This window comes from Aythya marila, assembly GCF_965140915.1.
Source record: "Aythya marila genome assembly, chromosome: 7".
Classification (NCBI taxonomy): domain Eukaryota; kingdom Metazoa; phylum Chordata; class Aves; order Anseriformes; family Anatidae; genus Aythya; species Aythya marila.
In genome coordinates this window covers 9015977-9036022 of record NC_139048.1, presented here as the reverse complement: position 1 = coordinate 9036022, position 20046 = coordinate 9015977, and the positions used below count along the sequence as shown (strand labels likewise).

At 43.9% G+C, this 20046-nt stretch overlaps 1 protein-coding gene across 1 annotated transcript in view; it reads left to right on the top strand.

Moving 5' to 3' along the window:
* Window positions 1–20046, top strand: part of HABP2 (hyaluronan binding protein 2) — a gene marked incomplete at its 5' end in the record, with an annotated part of 114700 nt that overhangs the window by 63966 nt on the left and 30688 nt on the right. Inside the window, one exon of the mRNA XM_082764641.1 lies at window positions 11917–12162. Coding sequence (XP_082620767.1) covers window positions 11917–12162 — 246 coding nt within the window. The remainder of the gene's footprint in view (window positions 1–11916; window positions 12163–20046) is intronic.

Below are 20046 nucleotides of genomic sequence, written 5' to 3'. Positions count from 1 at the left end.
GAGACATACAGTAGGGCTGTATCAACTGTAGTACACAGCTTTATAACAAGTAGCTCTCCAGTTGCTGTCAACCTTGACAAGCATCCTATTGAAATGCAGATGCCTTGTTCTTGCACGGAATAGTTCAGGCAGAGTCCCTTCCTCTGGCTCTAATGAGAAAGAGGGGAAAGGACGCGCTTTTGATGATACATAATCATCTCAGGTTGCCTGTGCCTCAGGGTAGGGCCAAGTTGTGCAGGTGCTTTGCACATCTTGCACATGATTCTGTTATAAAATTTAATATTGGGCCTATCCTACTGATAGTGCAGCCAGGAAAGTTCAGTGGTATCAGATTTGTCCCTCGTTTTTTGACTTTGTGTTAATAAGCGGGATATGACCTCAGTCTTGCAGAGGAGAAGAAATTTTATAAGCTTTCACATACAGGTGAAAGGTGTTAACAAGTATTTCTGACATTCTAATATCCTGCCACTTAAGCATTATTAATAAAATCTCCCTTTTTCCTTTAATCACCAGAGCTAGACATTTCTGAGCTTTGCCGTTGTTTGAAAAGAAACAAACACGTAACAAATCGCACTTGACTAATTTTGTTAAATTCTACAGGAAAGCAAATGTGAAGTCAAGTCTCTAGAGGTCGAGTCTTTGGCAAGAAGAATTTATAAGCGGAGTACGTATCTATTTGTTCTCTGATTATTTGCTCTGCTGACAGTAGACGAAGAAAAGACGAAGCAGAAGATTTGTGCTAATTTAGAAAAATGTTTGAAAATGTTGGGCTTGCAAATCCAAATATATTAGCTAAATGTTATTGAATAATAATGAGAACAGGCGTGTATTGACCAAAGGACTTTGGAACTAGGCAAAATTAATTTGTATTTATTTAACCCTGCCTTTCAATGGATCTTTGTTCATGTTTCTACAGCTTGGATTTCCTTGTAAGAGCTGATCTTTCTTTTTATAGCACTTCTTTATTTTAGTAACCAGCCTAAGTGCCTTGCTTCCCTAACAAAGCTTGAACAAGAAACGAAGTAAATATACAAAGCAAAGGTTTGCTCCTCAGAGGTGCTATTGTTTGTACAATGGCAAAGCACAGGCACCTCCGCTGAGGCCCGGGCCACCTCTTGCTGGATGTACAGTAACCCCAAATCTTCACAGATAAAAAGCTGGAAGAAAAGAAGTCTGTTATCTGTGACTCCTATACAGTGAGCTGAAGTGGGGAGTGAGCAGGAGATCTGTCCACATCTCTGGTAGCAGTGATCCGGGCTTCCCCGAGTTGCAACCCCTTACCCCAAGCAGGTTTCCCTCCTCTCATTCTAAATGGAGCTCTCCACCTGATGCCTGTTTTATTATAAAAAGAAAAACGTTTCATCATATTAAAATGAAGAAGGAAGAGTCAGAGGGAAGGAGTTCTGAGAAGGGCTTACAAGCAGAGCGTAACTACTGAAAGTGAAAAAGCAAGATTTTAACCACCTTTGCTTCAAAGATGAACTCCTTGTCCACCCTGTTCACACAAACACCATGCAGGAGGTGAACTGGAGATGAGCAAGTTGCCTGCATAATCTTCCTCATTTTTCCAGTGCCTTGAGTGCTTTCCTGGCAGTTATGTGCCCCATACCTCTGTGCCTTGCATGTCCTCCATCTCTCTTTCTGCTACCTGTACGTGGGGTAGCTGGGCTGATTTCATTCCTGCGTGTTGTTCTGTGGCAGATACCTCGGGAGAACTGAACGTTCCCAGGCTGTTCCCAATGGACCTGTTTCTGAGCTCTTTCCTGAAAGCTCTGTGAAAGGCATCCCCCAGCTTCCTGCTGCTCCAGGGGCCTGCTGACTTGACTGCATCAGTCTTTCCCTCTCTGGGGAACACAGAGGACTGTTAGTTATCACTCTTTTATGATAGCCTTTCATATTTGGAAGATTTTGCCCTCTCTGCCTTTTTCTTTTGTGCTAGTAAGCCCATGTTTTTCTACCTCTGGCCAGTTCCAGCCCACCTGTGTGTTCTGGTGTATCCAGTGCTTGAGCTGGGGCCCTATGAGCTCAAGCACTTCCACTTCCCACATCTCTCCTTCTCTTGTCCTTCCCATGCTCTCCTTTTTCCCCTGGAGTGAAGGATTCCCCTATCCTTCCCATTTGGAAAATGCTACCATGCATGGGTTCTTGGAGATACCAGTGAAAATGTTTTCCAAATGCTGAAATTAGGTGGCATTTCTCAAAAAATAAGAAAGCAGAATATCATGTTCCTTTTTAAGGGAGTGGAGTGTTTAAGGCTTTTAAGCTTTGCTGAGGACAAGGTAATGAAGTCCTCAGCATGTTCACAAGGACTATTGCCCACACATACACGCGTTATCTGTAGTAACTCAATACTTTGTAGAGGACTTTGGGAAGTGTGAGAATGGAACAGACTCTTTTTAATCTCATTTATTTCCTCAGGCCATCTGGATTTAGTATATAGTCAGGACGCCTGACAGGACAAAGTTGAACCTTAGCACTAACAGGTTCATATGTGCTTTAAGAGCCAACACTGCCTGCGCTCGGCGTGCTGGCTCCAGTCTTGGCTCGCTGTGAAGCCTTAATAGCTTTTCCACAGTTTATGCGTCTTAAAGTAGGCCCAGCTATGACTTCTTGCCTCATGGGGTGTTGTGAATGCTTATTACTCATTGCTGAGAGTGGACAGTGTTACTAGAAAAAAAAAAAAAAAAGCTAGAGGTCTTACTGAAGGCTCATTAAAATCTTGCAAATTTGGCTCGTGTAAAGTCATCCTCGGGAATTACCTGTTGAAGTCACTTTGCACCTTCTCATGTAAGAACTGCAGAGCCGAGCCTTTAAAATGCATTTCAAATGAATCTGCTCTCAACGTGGTCAGGAGAATCTTACAACTGGCTCCAGCAGAAGCACGGGATGTAGTCCAAAGAGAAAGAATCAGCACTCTGGGAGTTTGAATGAAATCTAGTAACTAATAAAAGAGAAGTACTTTTGTTTATCCGTGCTGGCAAGCGGCCTGTCCATAGTGGGAGCACTAGTGCCCGAGTATGTTCTTTATCCATTTGGATTTATATGATGCTAAAACGGGAGCCTGGCCAAAGCATGAGGTGCCCCTGCCACAAAAATCAAGGACAAAATACAGGCTGAGCTCCGAGAGGCGTTCATGAAATCCGTGCAAAACACAGCTAACTCCATGAAATTGCTTCCTCCACTGTGGTATATAACCATATATACTGTATGTAACCATGTGTATCACTCATATTTGTCTGTCTCATATAAACTTACATCGAAGATGGTGCTATTTTGCCGATGTCTGTGCAATTCTAAGAGTACGGTGGTTGTATTTGGATATAAATTGTTCCAAGCATTGCTTAGAGGCCTGGATATTTTATTGTCTCTTATTCCTTATAGTCCCTGCCTGCAGAGGACTGAGATGATTTGGTCAGCTTAGCTGTTTTACTGCCTTGGAGTAGCACCAAGCATCTGAGCAACAGGCACACGTGCCCCTGTACCTGCCTCTACTCACCAGTGTCAGCAGGCATGAGCAAGCCATAAGTCAGATTTCTGGGGTTTAAAAGAAAGGTTCTAGCATTGATTTATTTTGATGGGATTGTAGCAGAAGGAAGGTTAAAGTGCTGTTCTTCCAGTACTGCCAAGCTAGCTGATGTGTGGCCCTACCTAGCCCTGCTGTGAGTGTCGTATATTGAAAGTGTTGATGGTGTATGTCTATGAGAAGGGGGATATTGCTTTTTATTTTGCTGATTCACTGAAATGAGGAGCAAATATTCTGCTTAGGCTTCATAATGTGCTTTAAAATTAGGTGGTGGAGTAAGAAAGAGCTATTAGATATAATGCCTTTTCCTGAGCTTTACACTCAATGTACTATGTAAATTGGGAAAATTTGGTCTACTTAATGCATGGATGCAAAGCTGCTGGAGGGAATTTAGAGAAATCATTCCATGGAGCTGCACCTTAAATATTTGCTTAATTTTGGTGCATGAGCATCTTTATTTCATTACAAAACCCTCCACAGGTAAAACCTGTGCAAGGTACTTAATTCAAGTCAGACATACAAAAATAGATGATATAGCATGCCACAGATCTGACATTTAAGAAGATCTCTAGCTCTAACTTTATGGAGGGGCTTTTTGAATCACAGATGAAATGTTCCCACCTATCAGAAGGACCTTTTTTTTGGCTAGTTCACATCTTCTGCTGGAGGGGGAGCATGTGGTTTCATCCAAGTTGGCAAATCTGAACCGCCGCTTGCCACCAGCTCACTCTGAGGTTGAGCCATTTGAATTTCACCCGTATGCAAAGTGACTGGGATGGAAGGTGTGGGGGGAAGAGGCTTTTAGCTAGTTAGAGCTTTACTCTGTTCTTGGTATGATGCCTCCTGATGGGAAGCAGTCTAATAAAGCTTCCATTTTCAAGTTGAGATAAAAGCATTACCTATCCCATAGATCTGCGTGTAGACACTAATGCCTCTCTGCTTTGTTTTCACATATTATATGTACAACTGGCATTAATTGTTGCATTTTTCTTATGTTTTTCCAGTACGTTTTTAATCTCTGCAGGCTGTATTGATTTTTTTCCTGTGTTGCTTCTGCACTTGCCACCAGGACCTCCTTGTAGATAAGGTGTTTCAATTCAGTGTGTGATATTTCTTGGGAAAACACTCTAAACCACTTTTTTAATGTGTTTTTTTCTTCTCTTCCCCCCTTTTGCGATGTATTAAAAGGAAGACGCTGGAAAAGAATTCAGAGCACAAAGCAGGGACTTGCAATGCCCTTTCTCTTTCAGCGAACTCTTTTATTCTACTGTGAGGAATGAAACGCTTCTGTTACAGCAAACAGACTTGTGTTTTACAGCAAAAGCTGTTTAAAAGGTTATACACAGACTGTACACAGGGTTGAGCTTGGTAGCGAGAGTGTTTCTGTGTTGCTAATACTGAGAAGAAGAGAACACTTATTCTGAAGTCAGAGTTGTTATGGAAGGACCCTTCTTTTTAGTGCCTCTGTCATCACCTCTTTAATTCAGAGCTGAGGGGGTTCTGTCTGGACAGCTAAGAGTTAAGGCAAAATGTTAGGCTGTCACAGAATTAGGCTCGGGGGCTAAGAAGAGGGTGTCCTTGGCCATTCCTCTTGTATGATGGATGATGATGGGGAAAAACAAAGTTTGACATGGGGTGGGCAAATCCGGTGACTGCAGAAAGATAAATCACAATATTTTCTGGGTTGTTGAGGCTTATCAGGCATTCCTTAAAATAAATAATAATAATAATAACAGTACTGTAATTCTTCATTATCTCAGCATATGCAAACAGCAGATACGGAGCAGTCTGACAATACTGGGAGGTGGGTCCAGGCACCACGTCCAGGCCAGTGGTGCTGCCAGGGATGACTCGTGGTACAGTCGTGCTCACTGGTGTTGTATAGATACCTTTCCCACCCCAGTCTCTCCACGCCAGCAAGCCCAGCAGCTCTGCCAGAGGGCAGTTTTGCTCCCCAACACGCTGCCTACCTGCTGCCAGTCTCTGTCAGTACCCTCATCTCCTTAACCTCAAGCTCAGCTGGTTAAACCTCATGTGAACACAATTAACCTGGCATGCCTAAATTTGTGCCATGAACTCCAACCACCGACCAGCCCTGGCTGCGAAGGTCAGACAGGAGGGCAGGGTGCTCCTGGCTCCCTGTCCTGCCTTTGGCAGGCAGCTGCTGTGGCAGCTTTGCCCCAGGGGAATGAGGGGTCACAGTTGTGACCAGAGGTCCCTGCCAGACTCAACCAGCCTGTAATTTGTGCAGCTGAGCCTCCTGCTTGATGTTGCTCCGGGAATGGCAGAGGACAGGGAAGCACAGGCTCCTCTTGCTATCTTATGCACTCAGGACTCAACCTTGTTTCTCCCCTCCATCCTGCCTTCTCCCTACCCTGTTTGGGTAGGATTTTGTGCTTATAGATCCTCAGAGTGACTGCTGGTGATGGTAGCATCCCGTGCTCCTCCCAGTACTGAGATGCTGAGATGGCTGCTCTGGTTTAGATCTCATAGCAAGCAGAAGGCAGAAGCAGCTCCAACCACAGCTCAGAGTTCAAAACCAGACCAGTTTCTCCCACAGCACTTTATTGCCCAAGAACCCTTATCTCAGCTGTGTCCCATGTGCCATCAGCCTGGGATGCTCCAGCACCTCTCCCAAGCAGGGAGATGTGGAGGAGGAGAACCTCCCAGTGATCATCAGGGAAAGGGAAAGTGCAGCAGCGTGAGCCTCTCCCAGTGTGCACAGTGAAAGAAAATGCCACGAGTAGGTCAAAGTCTGGGCTCTGTTGTCAGAGGCTCTACCTCAGGCAAAACGCAGATGAAGGGAAAAGCAGAACCCTTCCAAGTCAGTTAACTTGGATCCTAAGCAGAGTGCGCAGTTTTACAGCAGAGCTCTCCGTTCCCATCTGTGATGTCCCTAAATACAACAGTGATCAATTTTTAAAAGAATTTAATATTAAAAATTCAGCCACCTTAATCAGAAATAAGCCCTGATTCAACACAGATGTACAAAAAAATGTTTTGAATTTTAGGTCTACACCCCAGCCCCAGAGAGCTGAATGCTGAATCGTCACCGCTCTGCAATGCATGCCGTCTCTTAGAAAGTTCTGCAAAAGGTGAAATGTGTTGTGGTTTGTTTTGCTTCCAGACTGATCTAACTAACTGTTCAAACTCTCAAAGAAACCGTATAGGAGCCTGACATTTAAAAGAAGGGGGAAAAAAAAAAAAAAAGTAGGGAGGAAGTCAAATCTTCTGAGAGAATTTGAAGTCGTCATCTTCCCGCCCGCCCCTATCCCAAAGGAGAATGTGTCTTGAGCACTGCTGTGCTGGGGTTTGCTCCTGGCAGGCAGAGCATTGCTCCTTGTGTTTCCCCGTGGTGCAAAAGTGAAGCTTGTGTAGAGGGGTGTGCTGGTGTCAGGTTTGCTTAGCTGGGTGCTTCAGGGGGAGGGAAGTGTTCAGGAGATCGGATCTACCTGCATCATGAGGTACCGTGCTTAACAATAACGAATACTTGCAAAGGTTTTTATGGGCCATGGGGGATTTAAAGCTGGAAAATACCAAGTGCTACAGACTGGTCATCTACCCAGGAGCCAGACAAATCTCCACTCTCCTTAATCAATGTAACCAGGAATGTACCAGATTAAACTCGGATGCATTTCCAGTGATTTGTTCCCCCTCTGTCGTAGACAGAATTTGCATACTGATTGTGTGTGTGTGTGGCTATATAATAGAATGATGCATAATATACACAGCTCTGATGTGCGCAAGTATTGTGCCTATGCATTTATGTATTTCTTACGTATTTTGAGATACACTGCAGCTGTTTGGAAACACAAGAAAAAATTGTCCACGGCTTAGGCTGAACCCACAAAGAGGTGTCCCTGTTGCATTTTTACCTTGCTCTAAGCTTTCCAAAACACAGTGAAAAGTAGGGCAAAAGCTATTTCTTTTTCCCTTAGAAAACACCATCAAGTAACACAGGTTTTTATAGAAGGTTTTCTTTTTCCCCACCATGTCAGCACACACACACTGACATAAGTGATCTGGATTTAGATGTATGAAAAATCCTGAGGTCTAACGGTTTGACAAACAATGGCAAAATTCCCCGCAGTCCCGCTGAGTGGGTGTCCATGGGTTATTCGGTGCGGCTCCGCTCCCAGGGCACTCAGATGCTAACAGAAGCTGCGGATCCACGCTGAGTGCCAGAAGGATGCTTTTAGTATCGGGAGGAATTTGGCTCTCAGTCATTCAAATAAATGCCTCGTTCGGGCTGAAGGTAGTGGATGTTACTTAGGCTTGTGTTATCAAGGCACAGAAATAACACCAGGCTAAGTCTTCCCCCTTGCTAGCACCAGATGCAGATTGTGGCTGTGCAAAAACCTTCTTAATACAAATTGTTCTTTCTTATGAGATGCTTCCCACTGAAGTCAAAATGAACTCTTATGCTACCCCTTCCTCTAAGCCTCCCTCTACACCCTGTCTCTTTTGTTTCTCCTCCCTTGATTGTGGAGGATAGGAACGCAGGCTGTCTGGGGGCTTTGCAGTGCTAAGACTGTTGTACCTAACAAACTATAAATAGTGCCACACCAGTGAGATACAAGGTGATGAATTTCATATAGACTTTTAAATATATATATTTCAGGGGGTTCTGTAAAAAATGCACTCCTAGGAAAGTATTAATTAGTATAACTCCCCGCAGAACTAATTTTTTAACTAAGTAGTATATTGACATTATTGGACAAATGTGAATCAAAACCTCGCTTCAAATAATTTATGCAAGAAATCTATGAGCCTCCTGGTTTCTTTTTCCTTTTTTTTTTTTAAAAAAAAAAAAGAGTTAAGAACGCTAAGCAAAAAATAAATAAATAAATAAATAAGAAACTTCATTTATATAAAGTAAAAGAAAATGAGTTGCTTAGAAAAAGGCAGTAACAGGAACTCTTTTCATTCCTTTTCTGTGATGAGGTTGTCTCTTGGAAATTTTAAGGGTATATTTTATTAAAATCATTTCAGTACTTATATCTTACATATTCCAGTTACATTTTAAAATATTTCATATCTTAGTGGCATATTTTCAGTTCTGAAGAATGAGTCTTTCACTGCTGAATGTTTTTAATATTGGGGTTTCTTACGTCTGGTTTATAGTTTTAAAAAAATGTGTGAACTGATTTGCACCAAATTCCCTCATAATAGCAAGAGTTTATTGTGAAAAGGGTTTGTGAAAGTGAAGGGGAAGTATGGAAGAATTAAAAATAATGGCAGAATTATTCTTGTAATCACTCCATATAGGATAAGCATAAAATGCTGCTATAATGTGAATGATAATCTGAAGGGGGAAGTAACAGCTGAAAGACAGAAAGAATTTCAATTAAAATATACTAAGCTTAACTGATTGTGCAGATAAAGCACACTGATACAGCAATGATGGACACTATATAAATGCCAATGCAGATTCCCAGAGCACAGCAAACTGTTTAATTAAAAATGAATTTCAATACAATTATTGTTTTAGCCTGACAACCAACTACAACAGAAAGTCATATTTCATAGCACAAGCTCCCGACGCATAAAGCATTGCATTGTGCGGTATTTATGAACCCTGTTTTTGTCTCAGACCTCATAATGGACAGTTGAAACACAGAGCCATGACTCTACCCTTGTATCGGTTCTTTGTTCTGGAATTTTATCTAAAGATATAATTATGGGGAAAGCGGTGGCATCAGATGGGAGACCCCCCTTTGGCGCAGGAGGCTGAGCGTTTCGGCGCTTCAGTTATGTTTCAGTGCCCTCTCGTGGCTCGCACAACACGGGGACACGGGGGACAGGAAGCCCCAAGTGGGATGCGATGCACCCGGTGGGGAACTGGTGGGCACTGCCACCTCGGAGCAGGGACGTCCTGTGGGTCTCCGTGCCCAGGGTCACACCCTGGGGGGACAAATTGCCTCGTCGCTTGCCCCAGGAGAGAGCACGGGGTGCTGTCATGGTCTGCGGGTCACGGTTGTGGCCGGACCCCATTTCTGGACAGGGTCTGGTCCATCCCATCTGCCCCTGGCCGTACAATGGCTCACGCTCTTGTCCTGTAGCTGGGCTTCAAAGGATGCTGCAGCCGAGCATAGCTCCCTGCCTGGGGCTCCTGTAACAGCCAGGGGTTATGGTCTGTACAGCGGCCACATCAATACTGAATCCTGCATTTCACAGTTCCCCTGTGATCTAGCTGTAGGTACATGCTGATAAAACAGCTTCTCTGGTTTTCTCGTCTAATGTTTTTTCATCCGCCCCTTCCTTCCTTCCCGATCCAAGAAGTGCCTCACACAAGCCGCAGTGTCCGGAGCAGGTGAGAGGGGCTGGAGGCTGAGGGACTGGCACATTTTGGGCTGCTGCCAGGGGAGCATCCCACACCCAGCACTGCCTACAGCATTATTTTTGGAGATTGAGTTCCCTTGTTCCCTCCTCATCCCCAAACCTCCTGCCAGCCATGCTGGTTTGTACCCAAGCGTGTGGTGCCCATGCTCTGACATGGAAATCCCACTAATTCTGTGCGAAGTCACTCATCCACGCCTGGCAAGGAATCAAGCTGTGACCATTACTTTCAGACCACTTATGACACGAGCTGGATTTAAACACACATCTCAAGAAGCATAAACCTGTATCTTCTGACTTTACTGCAGTATTAGATGACGGTAACAGTCAAACCCGCCACAATAATTACCCATCTATTTCTCATCATGCTTTCTGTAGTGCCCATCACTGTAAAACCCAGGATATGATATTTGAAAGTTAAATAAATCATGCAAAACACAGATCTTTATTTCAGCTAGGCTTTTTTTTTTACAATGTCAAAATGGAGTGCAAGTTGTAAGTCTTGTCTGTGCAAAGTGTCTTTTATAGCTTCCTTGCTTGTACAGCGCAGCTTGGGGATTTTAAGACAGAGGAGGGTACATAAATTGTACAGCTCTGTACTGCAGAGGAGACTGCTGAACGCTGCTGAAGGTGGGAGAGTTGTAAATGAGAAGGACTTTTGTTCAGTGTTTAGTATAACCATTTCCCATTGTGCTGAGACAGAGATAGCAGGTGGAAAACACTTGTTGGGTTTTAGAAACATTTAACTGAACAAGAACACACCTTACTTCCTCTGTTTTTTGGGTCTCAGGGAGGCTATACAGACATGACTTTTCATTCTGGGGGACAGAGCAAATCAAAGCCAGACCAGGTCTGGGTAGTTTTTTCTCTCTTGCTGCTGCCCTCCACAAATGTGGGAATTTAGTTGGTAAGATGATGCTGATATCACTGGTTTTATCTTCTGCTGAGGCTCAGCTGATGTGCCTGGTGTAGGAAGGTTTCTTACAAAAGTGTTTTTGGGAAGAGGTGGAGATAGATGCACTGGGATTCTCCATGCCTGATCCATTTCTTACAGGCCAGGGATGATAAAGTATCTGAGGAACTAAGGTAGGGCAGGATGGCATCCCCTGGAGGTGTCCTGAGGTGGTACCACGGCTGCAGCAGTGACTTGCAGGTAGCTGTCTACTGTCCCGAGGGAAAACCCCATTCCTCAGAGGGGGATTGAGGGAGAGGTCTCCAGTGCTGTCTTCATGACCCTACCCACCTCTGCTCTCCTGCGATGCTCACTGAGGTCAGGGCAAGTCCGGGTGAGCGTGTGTCAGGCTCAGTGGTTACACTGCTGGTCATCAGCTAGGGATTCCTACACTGGAATTTTGCTGGGTCTGCATGGGCCAGGTTTTCACCCAGAGAGAATCAATAGTTTTCACCTTTTTGAAGAGGGTGAAGAGGAGCTGGTGCCACAGGAGCAGGCAAACTTCTAACAGGACTGCCCAACAAGACTGGCCAGCCTGCTTTGTTGCATCCATTCATAACGGCGCTGCGCACACAGAGTTCTCCATCCTGTGTTTTGTGACTCATAAAAGAGGGGGAGCCTTCCTTTCAAGTATCTAGTAGGACACCTCCTTTTCAGACCTCAGTCTTTTAAATACCTCCAGTGTTGAAATGGATGTGGCTGGAGAGAGGAGTCACTTGTCTGCCTTGTGAATAAAATCCCGGCGGACCAAACGCCAAGAGACGCTGCGCACCCCTTTCACTAGCTCTTACCGGCGCAGCCAGGCAAACTGCAGGTCGTGCTACTCAGCAGTCAAGTGTGTGCCCCATGGTGGGAACAGCAGAGGCGCTTTGTGGCTGCAGCCCACTGCCGTGGCTGGATGCTGACCTGCAGAAGCACCGTCGCTCTGCCAGTCCCCGCGCAGCTCGCCACACACAGATCAAGCAGGCGAGAGAGGTTCTTTATTTGCAGAGATTGCAGAGAAGTCTGTGTTACCGTGACCTTACTTTTCTGTGGCTCCTATTCTAGCCAGCCGCACCGTGTTGCGAACTGACCTTTCCCTGAATGTAACTGTTATTTGCAGAACGAGAGGTGAATGCTCAGAAAAGTGTTTGGAAGTTGACGGCAAAGGCCAGGTTAATGGTTACGTGTGTGCTAACACAGACTCTGACCCACGCGGTGCAGCCGAGAGCGCTGCTGTCATCTGCTCGCGTGGCGCAGGACGGCACAGCGCAGAGCCTACCTCGAGCAGCGATGTCTCCTCGCTCTGCCTCATCTCTCATTAGCAGCAGCCTCTACGGCAAGAGACACTTCTTTCAAAACTTAAAAAGTGAGCGTGAATGCTGTTCAAAAGCCTGCTTGTTAGAAGGCTAGAAGCGGATGGCAGCCTGAGCTGGAGAGATATAGAAGACTTAAAATACGTATATATGAATCATATATGCCAGCCTATAAGCCAGCGTGTACAGAAACTGACCTTTCCGTTTCATCACTGCAGAGTACACGAACTGCATAATTTGCTCCATCCCACGAGTACTTGTCCCCCTCTGCTGTCTGTGCTGGTGTCACACACTGCAGCTGTGTGGGGCAGCTTCGCCCCCTCCCTTTTCCCTCTGTTCCTTCTCCTCCAGCCAGCACAGCGGGACAGCCGACCTTCTGTCTTCATCATTTCTTCAGCAAAAATGTGGCCCAGTTTCTGTTCATTTTGATGCAGGGATGAGCCCTCATCAGTCATGATGCAGTGTTTTAGTTGGCTGGTTTCTTATTTGAAAGGGAGGAGCTCCCGCCATAGGTGGGGGAAAAAGAAGACATTTCTGACCGGAGAGATGAATGTAAAGGTCTCTCTCTCAAAAAATGCATAAGAATGAAGTGCTTAGACCTGGACATAATAGGTGTTCAGGAACTCAGCTTTGAGTTCAGATTCAATGTCAATATATATTCACAGCCTTGTCTGAGAATGTCTCAGCTCCTGCCTGACAAAAGTTGTCAAGAGTAGGCACTTTTTTCCATTTTCTAGCTAAATCACACCAAAAAAAAAGTTATTGTTCTCCAAGCTGAAGATCTAAATTTAGTTTGCCCTTGAGGTAGGCAATCTCCATCAGAAAATATGTGTCCTTCACAAGTAGAAACAAACAACTATTCTACATGAAGCTGATATGTGAAATAAGCTAAGAACGCATCCTCCTGGGAGTCCAGCAGCCTCCCAGGCTGCCTCCAGGCGCTGTGTACCCAGGACTGTACCCAGTCCTGGGTACACAGCGCTAGAAATGTATTTTGTTCATGGAGTCTGGAAATGATCTGCTTAATTTTTTACCCCAGATGACAGTTTTGTTAACCTCTCTCCCTTTCAAGCATTTTTCATTTAAATATTTTCCAATAGAAAATACATAGAAAGAGTGTGGTAAAGGAGCAGGAAAATTTAAGAGGATGTGAGACTGATGGTGCTGGATCTGCCATAAAATGTCAGCTCTGCAGCCTGGTCTCCTGCTGTCTAGTGGGTTTCTGCACTGAAAAAAATCAAAGTTCCACTGCATACGAATGAATTTGGGCTGCACACTCATACTTCACGTGTAAGGACAGCGTGAAGTCTATCTCAATGGATTTAGCCAGCAACCTCATCACCCTAAACATGCCTATGAGTAGGTGCACATGCTGGAGACACACCTCAGCAGTGCCTCTGAGCATCAGACCGGTGGTGCCCTTTGTGGTCAAACACAGGACTAGATGGAAAGGACTCACATTACGTTCACAGAAGGCCATGCTGGCAAAGCCAGTTCCAGCTTGCCTTTTGGGGAGTGTGCTGGTGTAAATCAGAGCACACAGCTGCAGCCCTACCCCACCAATGCATACATCCCTTCTCCAACGTGTGTCGCTGATGTTGATGTTCTGATCTTCCCACTGTGGAAAAAGTTGCACTTGGGAGAGTGTCTTTTGCTGTACTGATTCCTTACTGGGCTAAAATGTGTGGTATAGTCTCTTTGCACTCAGAAATTTTACAAAGATGTTTATGTCTTTGTCTAGAAAAAGCTGCCCTTGATTAGCAGCCAGGTATTCATTCACCAGTCATCCCTTCACTGGAAGAATGTGCCATGCAGGCTGCAGAGGAAAGTAATTATGCTTAAGAGAAACTACCCCTAGCTTAAAGCCACCGGGGAAAATAATTCAACTGAACAGAGACCATGGCATCTATATGAAGATGCAAGGTATCTGTCCCTCAGGCAGTAATGAAGGACAGGGTAGATGGTTACACACTGTTAAGGAATGAGACTTTGCTCACAAGCCTGGCATAGAATACTAGAAACAAATTTTGTAGCAATTTTTCCCAATTTGAGGTAGAAGCAGAGAATTTTGCCCAGATGTGTCTTTCAGGAGCACTGCTCCTCAGAGAGGTGTCACTGAAGGGTACCACTCGATATAGCTGGCTTCAGTTCAATGTGACACTGAGATCTAATTACAAAATAGGAGTATGAGCTCTGTATTTGTTCCTGACTGCCAATTTTGGGCATTCACTGAAGGGTAACCTCCCTTCCTCTTGCAGTTCCAGAAGCTGCTCAGCAGTTATTTTATCATACTTTTTCTCATTGTTCTGATGATAAATTTTCCTATAAATTTCCAGATAAAGGTGAAACCGTGACCATTGAGAATTACAGATTATAGAAAGGTCAGCCTGCAAGAACGCTCTCACCTGCATGCCCTGAATCCTATGCATAGTATTTCCTAAGCCTAAAGAGCCAGAAGGATGGTTGGTAAAGACTCACCGTAGTGGAAATTTTGGACATGTACTGAACCACCAGGTGTTAAGAAAGCTTTAGGTTATGGGACTGGGGAAAAACTTAATCTGTGGGGAAATTATTTTGTAGCTGGACAAATCCTTCCTGACCCTTGCTTTGCACCAAGGTGCTAGAAGGGGCAGTGCTGGGGAACTGCAGTGACTGTGCTGTGTGAGGCCCCTGAGAGATGGTTAGAGGAGTCTCTGGCCATGCTAGGGCAGGGCATGGATTGCTGAAGATGGTGTGAATTTGGTTCTTTGCTGGTTTCTGACGGCTTGTGTTTTGGGATGATTCACCTGCAAGAGAACATGGGCTGGGTAAACCTCTTTCTGCTCCCTACCGTTAAGTTCAAACTAGTTCTCCTGTCTTCCTTCCTGTGCTGCTAATTGGGATGGAGGTTAGATGACCTGGAATCCTTTATTAATGACAGAAGCCCTATAACATATGTGCGTTTGTTCCATGTTTGTGGGCTTAATTTAGCTTTGGCAAAATGTGTCAGAGAAGCAGCCCCAAAGACCAAAACCCTCCATTTACCTTCCCAGAAGTGGGCTGTGTTGCTCAAGCTGCAGATTCCCTGTCCTACAGACTTGCCTCCTGCCTCCCCTTCAGTGGCACTGGGTGTTTCAGCAGTTAGCTGGTGCTCTGTCCTTGCTGAGAACTGCACGAAGTGCTGGTCCTTTGACAGACACTACAGGCTCATTTACATCCTCCTAACTATAAATTTGGTTGGCAGAACCCAGTGCATCTCTGGGGAACCATAGGGAATTGTGCTTTGGTGGCTCACATCACCTCCCTTCTCGCTGCCCAGCTGTAGCTCATGGGCAGAGGGCTTGCTGCTGGCTTCAGTGCCAAATGAAAAGGTTGTATAAAAAGCAGTTAGCCATCCTGCTTGTAGTAGGAACTGTCCCCCTGTTTAATTGCGAAACTTAACTCCATCAGCCTATTCCTATTTATCCCACTTGAGCTATTATGCAACTTCTCAGAAAGAAACCACATTCATCACTGGGGAATAATAAGTCTTATTTATAGAGTAGCCCATGCATGAAATCCTCTGGGCAACTAACATAATACAGTCTGACTTTAAAAAAAAATAAAAGTCTGAAAAAACATCTCCATGTAGTCCAATAAATGCCAAGAGGGGTGAAATAATTTCTTATTGTTTTTAGACCAAACGTGGTCAGCAGTAAAAGACTGTCAAAGAGATTTTTAACAGACATTTTCTGGAGTTAGATTGCTGTCCTCCAAATGGTTGGTTGATGTGTGGGATGACCAGGAAAAAAAAGAGAGAATATTCTTGAGGAGGTGAATTGTTTTGACCCTCAGCTCACCAGATCATCCCTTCAGTCTCCTAGCAGCTTTCATTTAAAACTACTGAAAAAAAACTAATATGGAGATGACTTTGCTCAACGCCACGTGGCATTAATTTTACCCATTGGTGTGGCAATTTGGGAGAAAAGGCCTTCTCTTGAAAATATTTTTATTATGAAGCCCCGGTTCCCATCCTGAGGGAGGAAATTTGGCTTGTCCCAGGTGAGGGGACAGTGTTCCCACTCTGGAGGGGCTGAAGCCACGAGAGGACATGAGGGCTGTGTGTGGCTGTGCCACCCTTGGCGATGTGCGGGTCTCCCATCCCAGGGGGTGGATGTCACTGGGTGTTAACCAGACACAGCACCTTCCACGTGCCCCATGTCACATTGACCACATAAATTTTTGTCCCCCTCAGCATGCTCATCAACAGGGCAGGGCACTCTATGGGATCATAAGCAGGGTCAGTCTCGATGCCTAGACTGTCATCCATGGTTACTTTTTAGGGAGAATAAGAGCAAAATTAGGATGCTGTTGAAAACCAGAAGATAATTTATGCAGGTACAATATATCTCTTAATATCTTCCTTCCAACTACATTTCCTGTATGTTGCAGCTTTTATTTTAATTATTGCATTCCAAATGACTTGCCTTTCAGTCAGCAAGACTGAAAGATCTTGAAAGACCCCAGAAGTAATTTATGAGCAATTATCTGATTTTCATTTTTAGCAAGTCTGTACTGTTCCGATTTCTGTCACCTTGGAATATTCTTCGCCACAGTCTAGATAATTTAACTAATAGGAGGGACACCCGTTTTAAAAGGGGGCTTTCTAATGACAGGCCCTGCTGAGCCTACTGACACTGGCGCGGGTCGTTAGAATTATTATGGTGATTCTCAGCATTTTCATTAATCTCTTCTGCATTCTCTGGGGTTTCTGAGCTGAAACTTGCCAGGCAAGGTCTTAGCAAAGTAACATTTTTTTCTTCTCTTTCCTTAGGGTCTTTTTTTCCTAATGTAAGAGTGTGTTAAATAAGGTAAAAGTGTTTCACAAAACTACAAATGAAGAAGGTGATAACAGGCCTAAGGCCTGTTTAAGGAGCTTGATGGCTGTCTGCTGGAGTGGTGAATTCCATCTTTCCCATATCCCCTACCTGAAAATCAGGGTCCGGCCGGGAAAGACCAGGTCATTTTTGGGTGCTGAGCATCCTCCCTCAGGAGCATGAATTTACTGAGAGCTGCTCTGCTGCTTCCACAGGGAGGTGATGGCCACCAGCAGGTCCCTGCAAAGAGGCCCCATGGCCACATCTTGGTGTATGGCCTACGACAAGCTCCAACACCAGCTACACCTGCCTCAGAGTCAAGGGAAGGTGAGGCAACATGACAGAGACATGAGTGCGGGTTTCCACAGCCAGGTCAGCGACCATTTCCCCCCCTCTCTCTGTCAAGTGAAGGAAGACAAGAAAATGCCATGATTTGCTTGTACAGCATCTACTGTAAGAGGCCTCATTTTTGTGTGGAGCATTTGGGCACTACCACAAGCCGAATCACGAACGTCAGATTTGTGTTTATCTCCCTTTCCCTTTGATCTTTTCCACACTCTTGTTGCTGATAGATTCAGCAAGCTTAGAAACAAAGATTTATTACAGCTACACTCTTCCATAAATAGCAATTGTATAATTTTAATCAGAACAACTTCTTTTTTTTTTTTTTTTTTTAAATAAAAATGTATATTGGAAGCTAAACGGAAGGAGAGTAAAATCATTTAGAAAGGCACAGGATGTAGGCATGTGTATGTGTACCTGTCCTCTGTAGTACAGTGTGCAGAGCTGAACACAAAAATGACTGCTCTTCTTGGTAAACATCAGAGTCTTTAGACATTTAATCATTCAGCATGCAGGGGAAGAAAAGGCATGGCAGCTACCAGTTAGCTGGGAGGTTTTGCTTTATTTCTCTCTCTGCTCCTCATGTTTGCACTTAGAGGAGATGGCTCAGAGGATTCAAACTTCCTTGTGGTAAAAAAAAAAAAAAAAAAAAAAAAAATATCTAAAAAAAACAATCATCCTTGACTTAGGAACCCAACTTCTCTTCCGGCCAGGAAGTCACAGGTAGAGCAGATCAGTGGGTAAGAGAAACGCTTGCCTTGCCCCCACCCCGACACATCAGAAGTGAAACCTGGGTCAAGTCTTTTCATGTGTTCCTCATAGCTTCTTTAAAATAGTGTTTCCACTGATGCACACCAACGTGATGAACATTTTTCATGTATTATTAATGCGTTTCTTTGTACCATGTTCCAAAAAAGAAAGTTTTGATTTATTCCACACCTTAAACCCAATGTGACAAACTAGTGAGATGGCAGCGGGCTGTCTCTTTCTTTCTCCAAGATTTGAAAACTGAACTTAAAAGTCTGGAATTATACTCAGATGCATTCCACTCTTGTAATATTAACATTTTTTTTATTACCTGAACTATTTTCCCTGTCTCCCTTGACTCCCACAGCAGGGACTCTCACATTATTTCCTGCAGTGTTCCACCCCCACTTTCAGAGACCTGGATTTGAGGAGCTGCCCTACCGTTTATCAAAGCTTTTCCCTTGGTCATCAGAGAGAGTCTTGTCTGGTTTGGGCTCTATGAAATTGTCTGCTTCTACTTTTTTCCTTGCTTTTTCTTCCTCGTCTTTGTATCGAGTTATCTGTTCACAGCTGAGTAATCTCAGTAGAACTGCGGGGATGGAGATCTTCTTGCCTTGCGTCAAAGATACAGAACCTTTTTCAGCTGAGCCAGGGATTGGCGATACGGACAGGTATTTATAAGTGCACACACAAAGTAGGTATGGGGTGTCCGCTGTGGCAATTCCTGTGCAATATTGTATTGATCATATATACCTCTGACCTCTTTTTCTGCCCTCTAACCATAATGCTCGCCTCCACCAAGACTAACTACTTCCAGCCTTCTTTACTGCTCAGTGCCTCTCAAGCAGCAGCCTTCTTTCTGGGAAAACAAAATAAAACAAAGCAGAACCAACCAAAACCCCCACACCACTCAGATAAGGAAAGCCTTTGTTTCATTTCTCCAAGCTGTAGGATTTTCTCCCAAACCAGAGCTGTACAATTCATAATACCCTTTCTTAGATGAATTAACATGTTAAAAGCTAAATATATTGTAAAAGAAGTTAAATCATCACCATATTTATCCCATAGAATTTGGGGAAATATTTGTCTCAGAAAAGAGAAAAAACTTGATTTTAAACCCAAGCTAGACTATGAGATAATAGAATTTAAATTGCCAGTGTTATACACAGAAAAAGTCACAGCTATTTCCCAGTGAAACCATTGATACCAAATTTGTAGACTGACTTCATCATCAGCAGGTATTTTAAGTATATAATGTTAATATAGGTGATCCAACCACAGAATGGGATGACACAACTCTAAACAGATGTTTTAATTAGACTTGCTTGGGGGTTAAATTTTTTGTGTTTGTTCATGCCTTTTCTCTCACAATGTAGAGCTTCTGTACTGCCTGCACTTTACTTCTTAAGCTCTTTAAAAATACTTCTCTGTGCAATCTTTTTTGTAGTGTAGTGACTTCACATACGTAGAAATTGTTGGTTGTTCATAATCATGTCCATTTGCATGATGGTGCTGTGAGCAGAAGCTTCTCAGAATAGAAATGAGTCTTGCCTTCCTGGGAGTTTGGAAATCATCTAGCCCAAATCAGCATCTATGATAAAGTTGCTGACACCAGTGATACAGATGGTTATTATTTATTTATGTTCCCATGACTGGGTAATAGAGTTCTCTCACCTGATGATAATAGAAATATTTTTTACAGCAACACTATATATATGAGTACAGATGATGGGGACATTTTAAACTTCACAAATCAGTTCTATTAATATTTGTTTGAGAGATCTAAGTCTGCTTTCTCTGTATTTGTCTTTCTGTTATTTGCTTTTTTTTCCAGCTTTTTTTTTGTTTTTTTTTTGTTTTTGCCAAACACTATTGTCACATAAAAAAAAAAAAATCTGCTGCATTTTTATGTTGAGGCCTTTTCTGAGTGCATGCATTTGTGGGGAACCTAATCACTTTCTGTGGCTTCTTCCACTGATGACTGTAATCACAAAACCAATGATGTTTGCATGA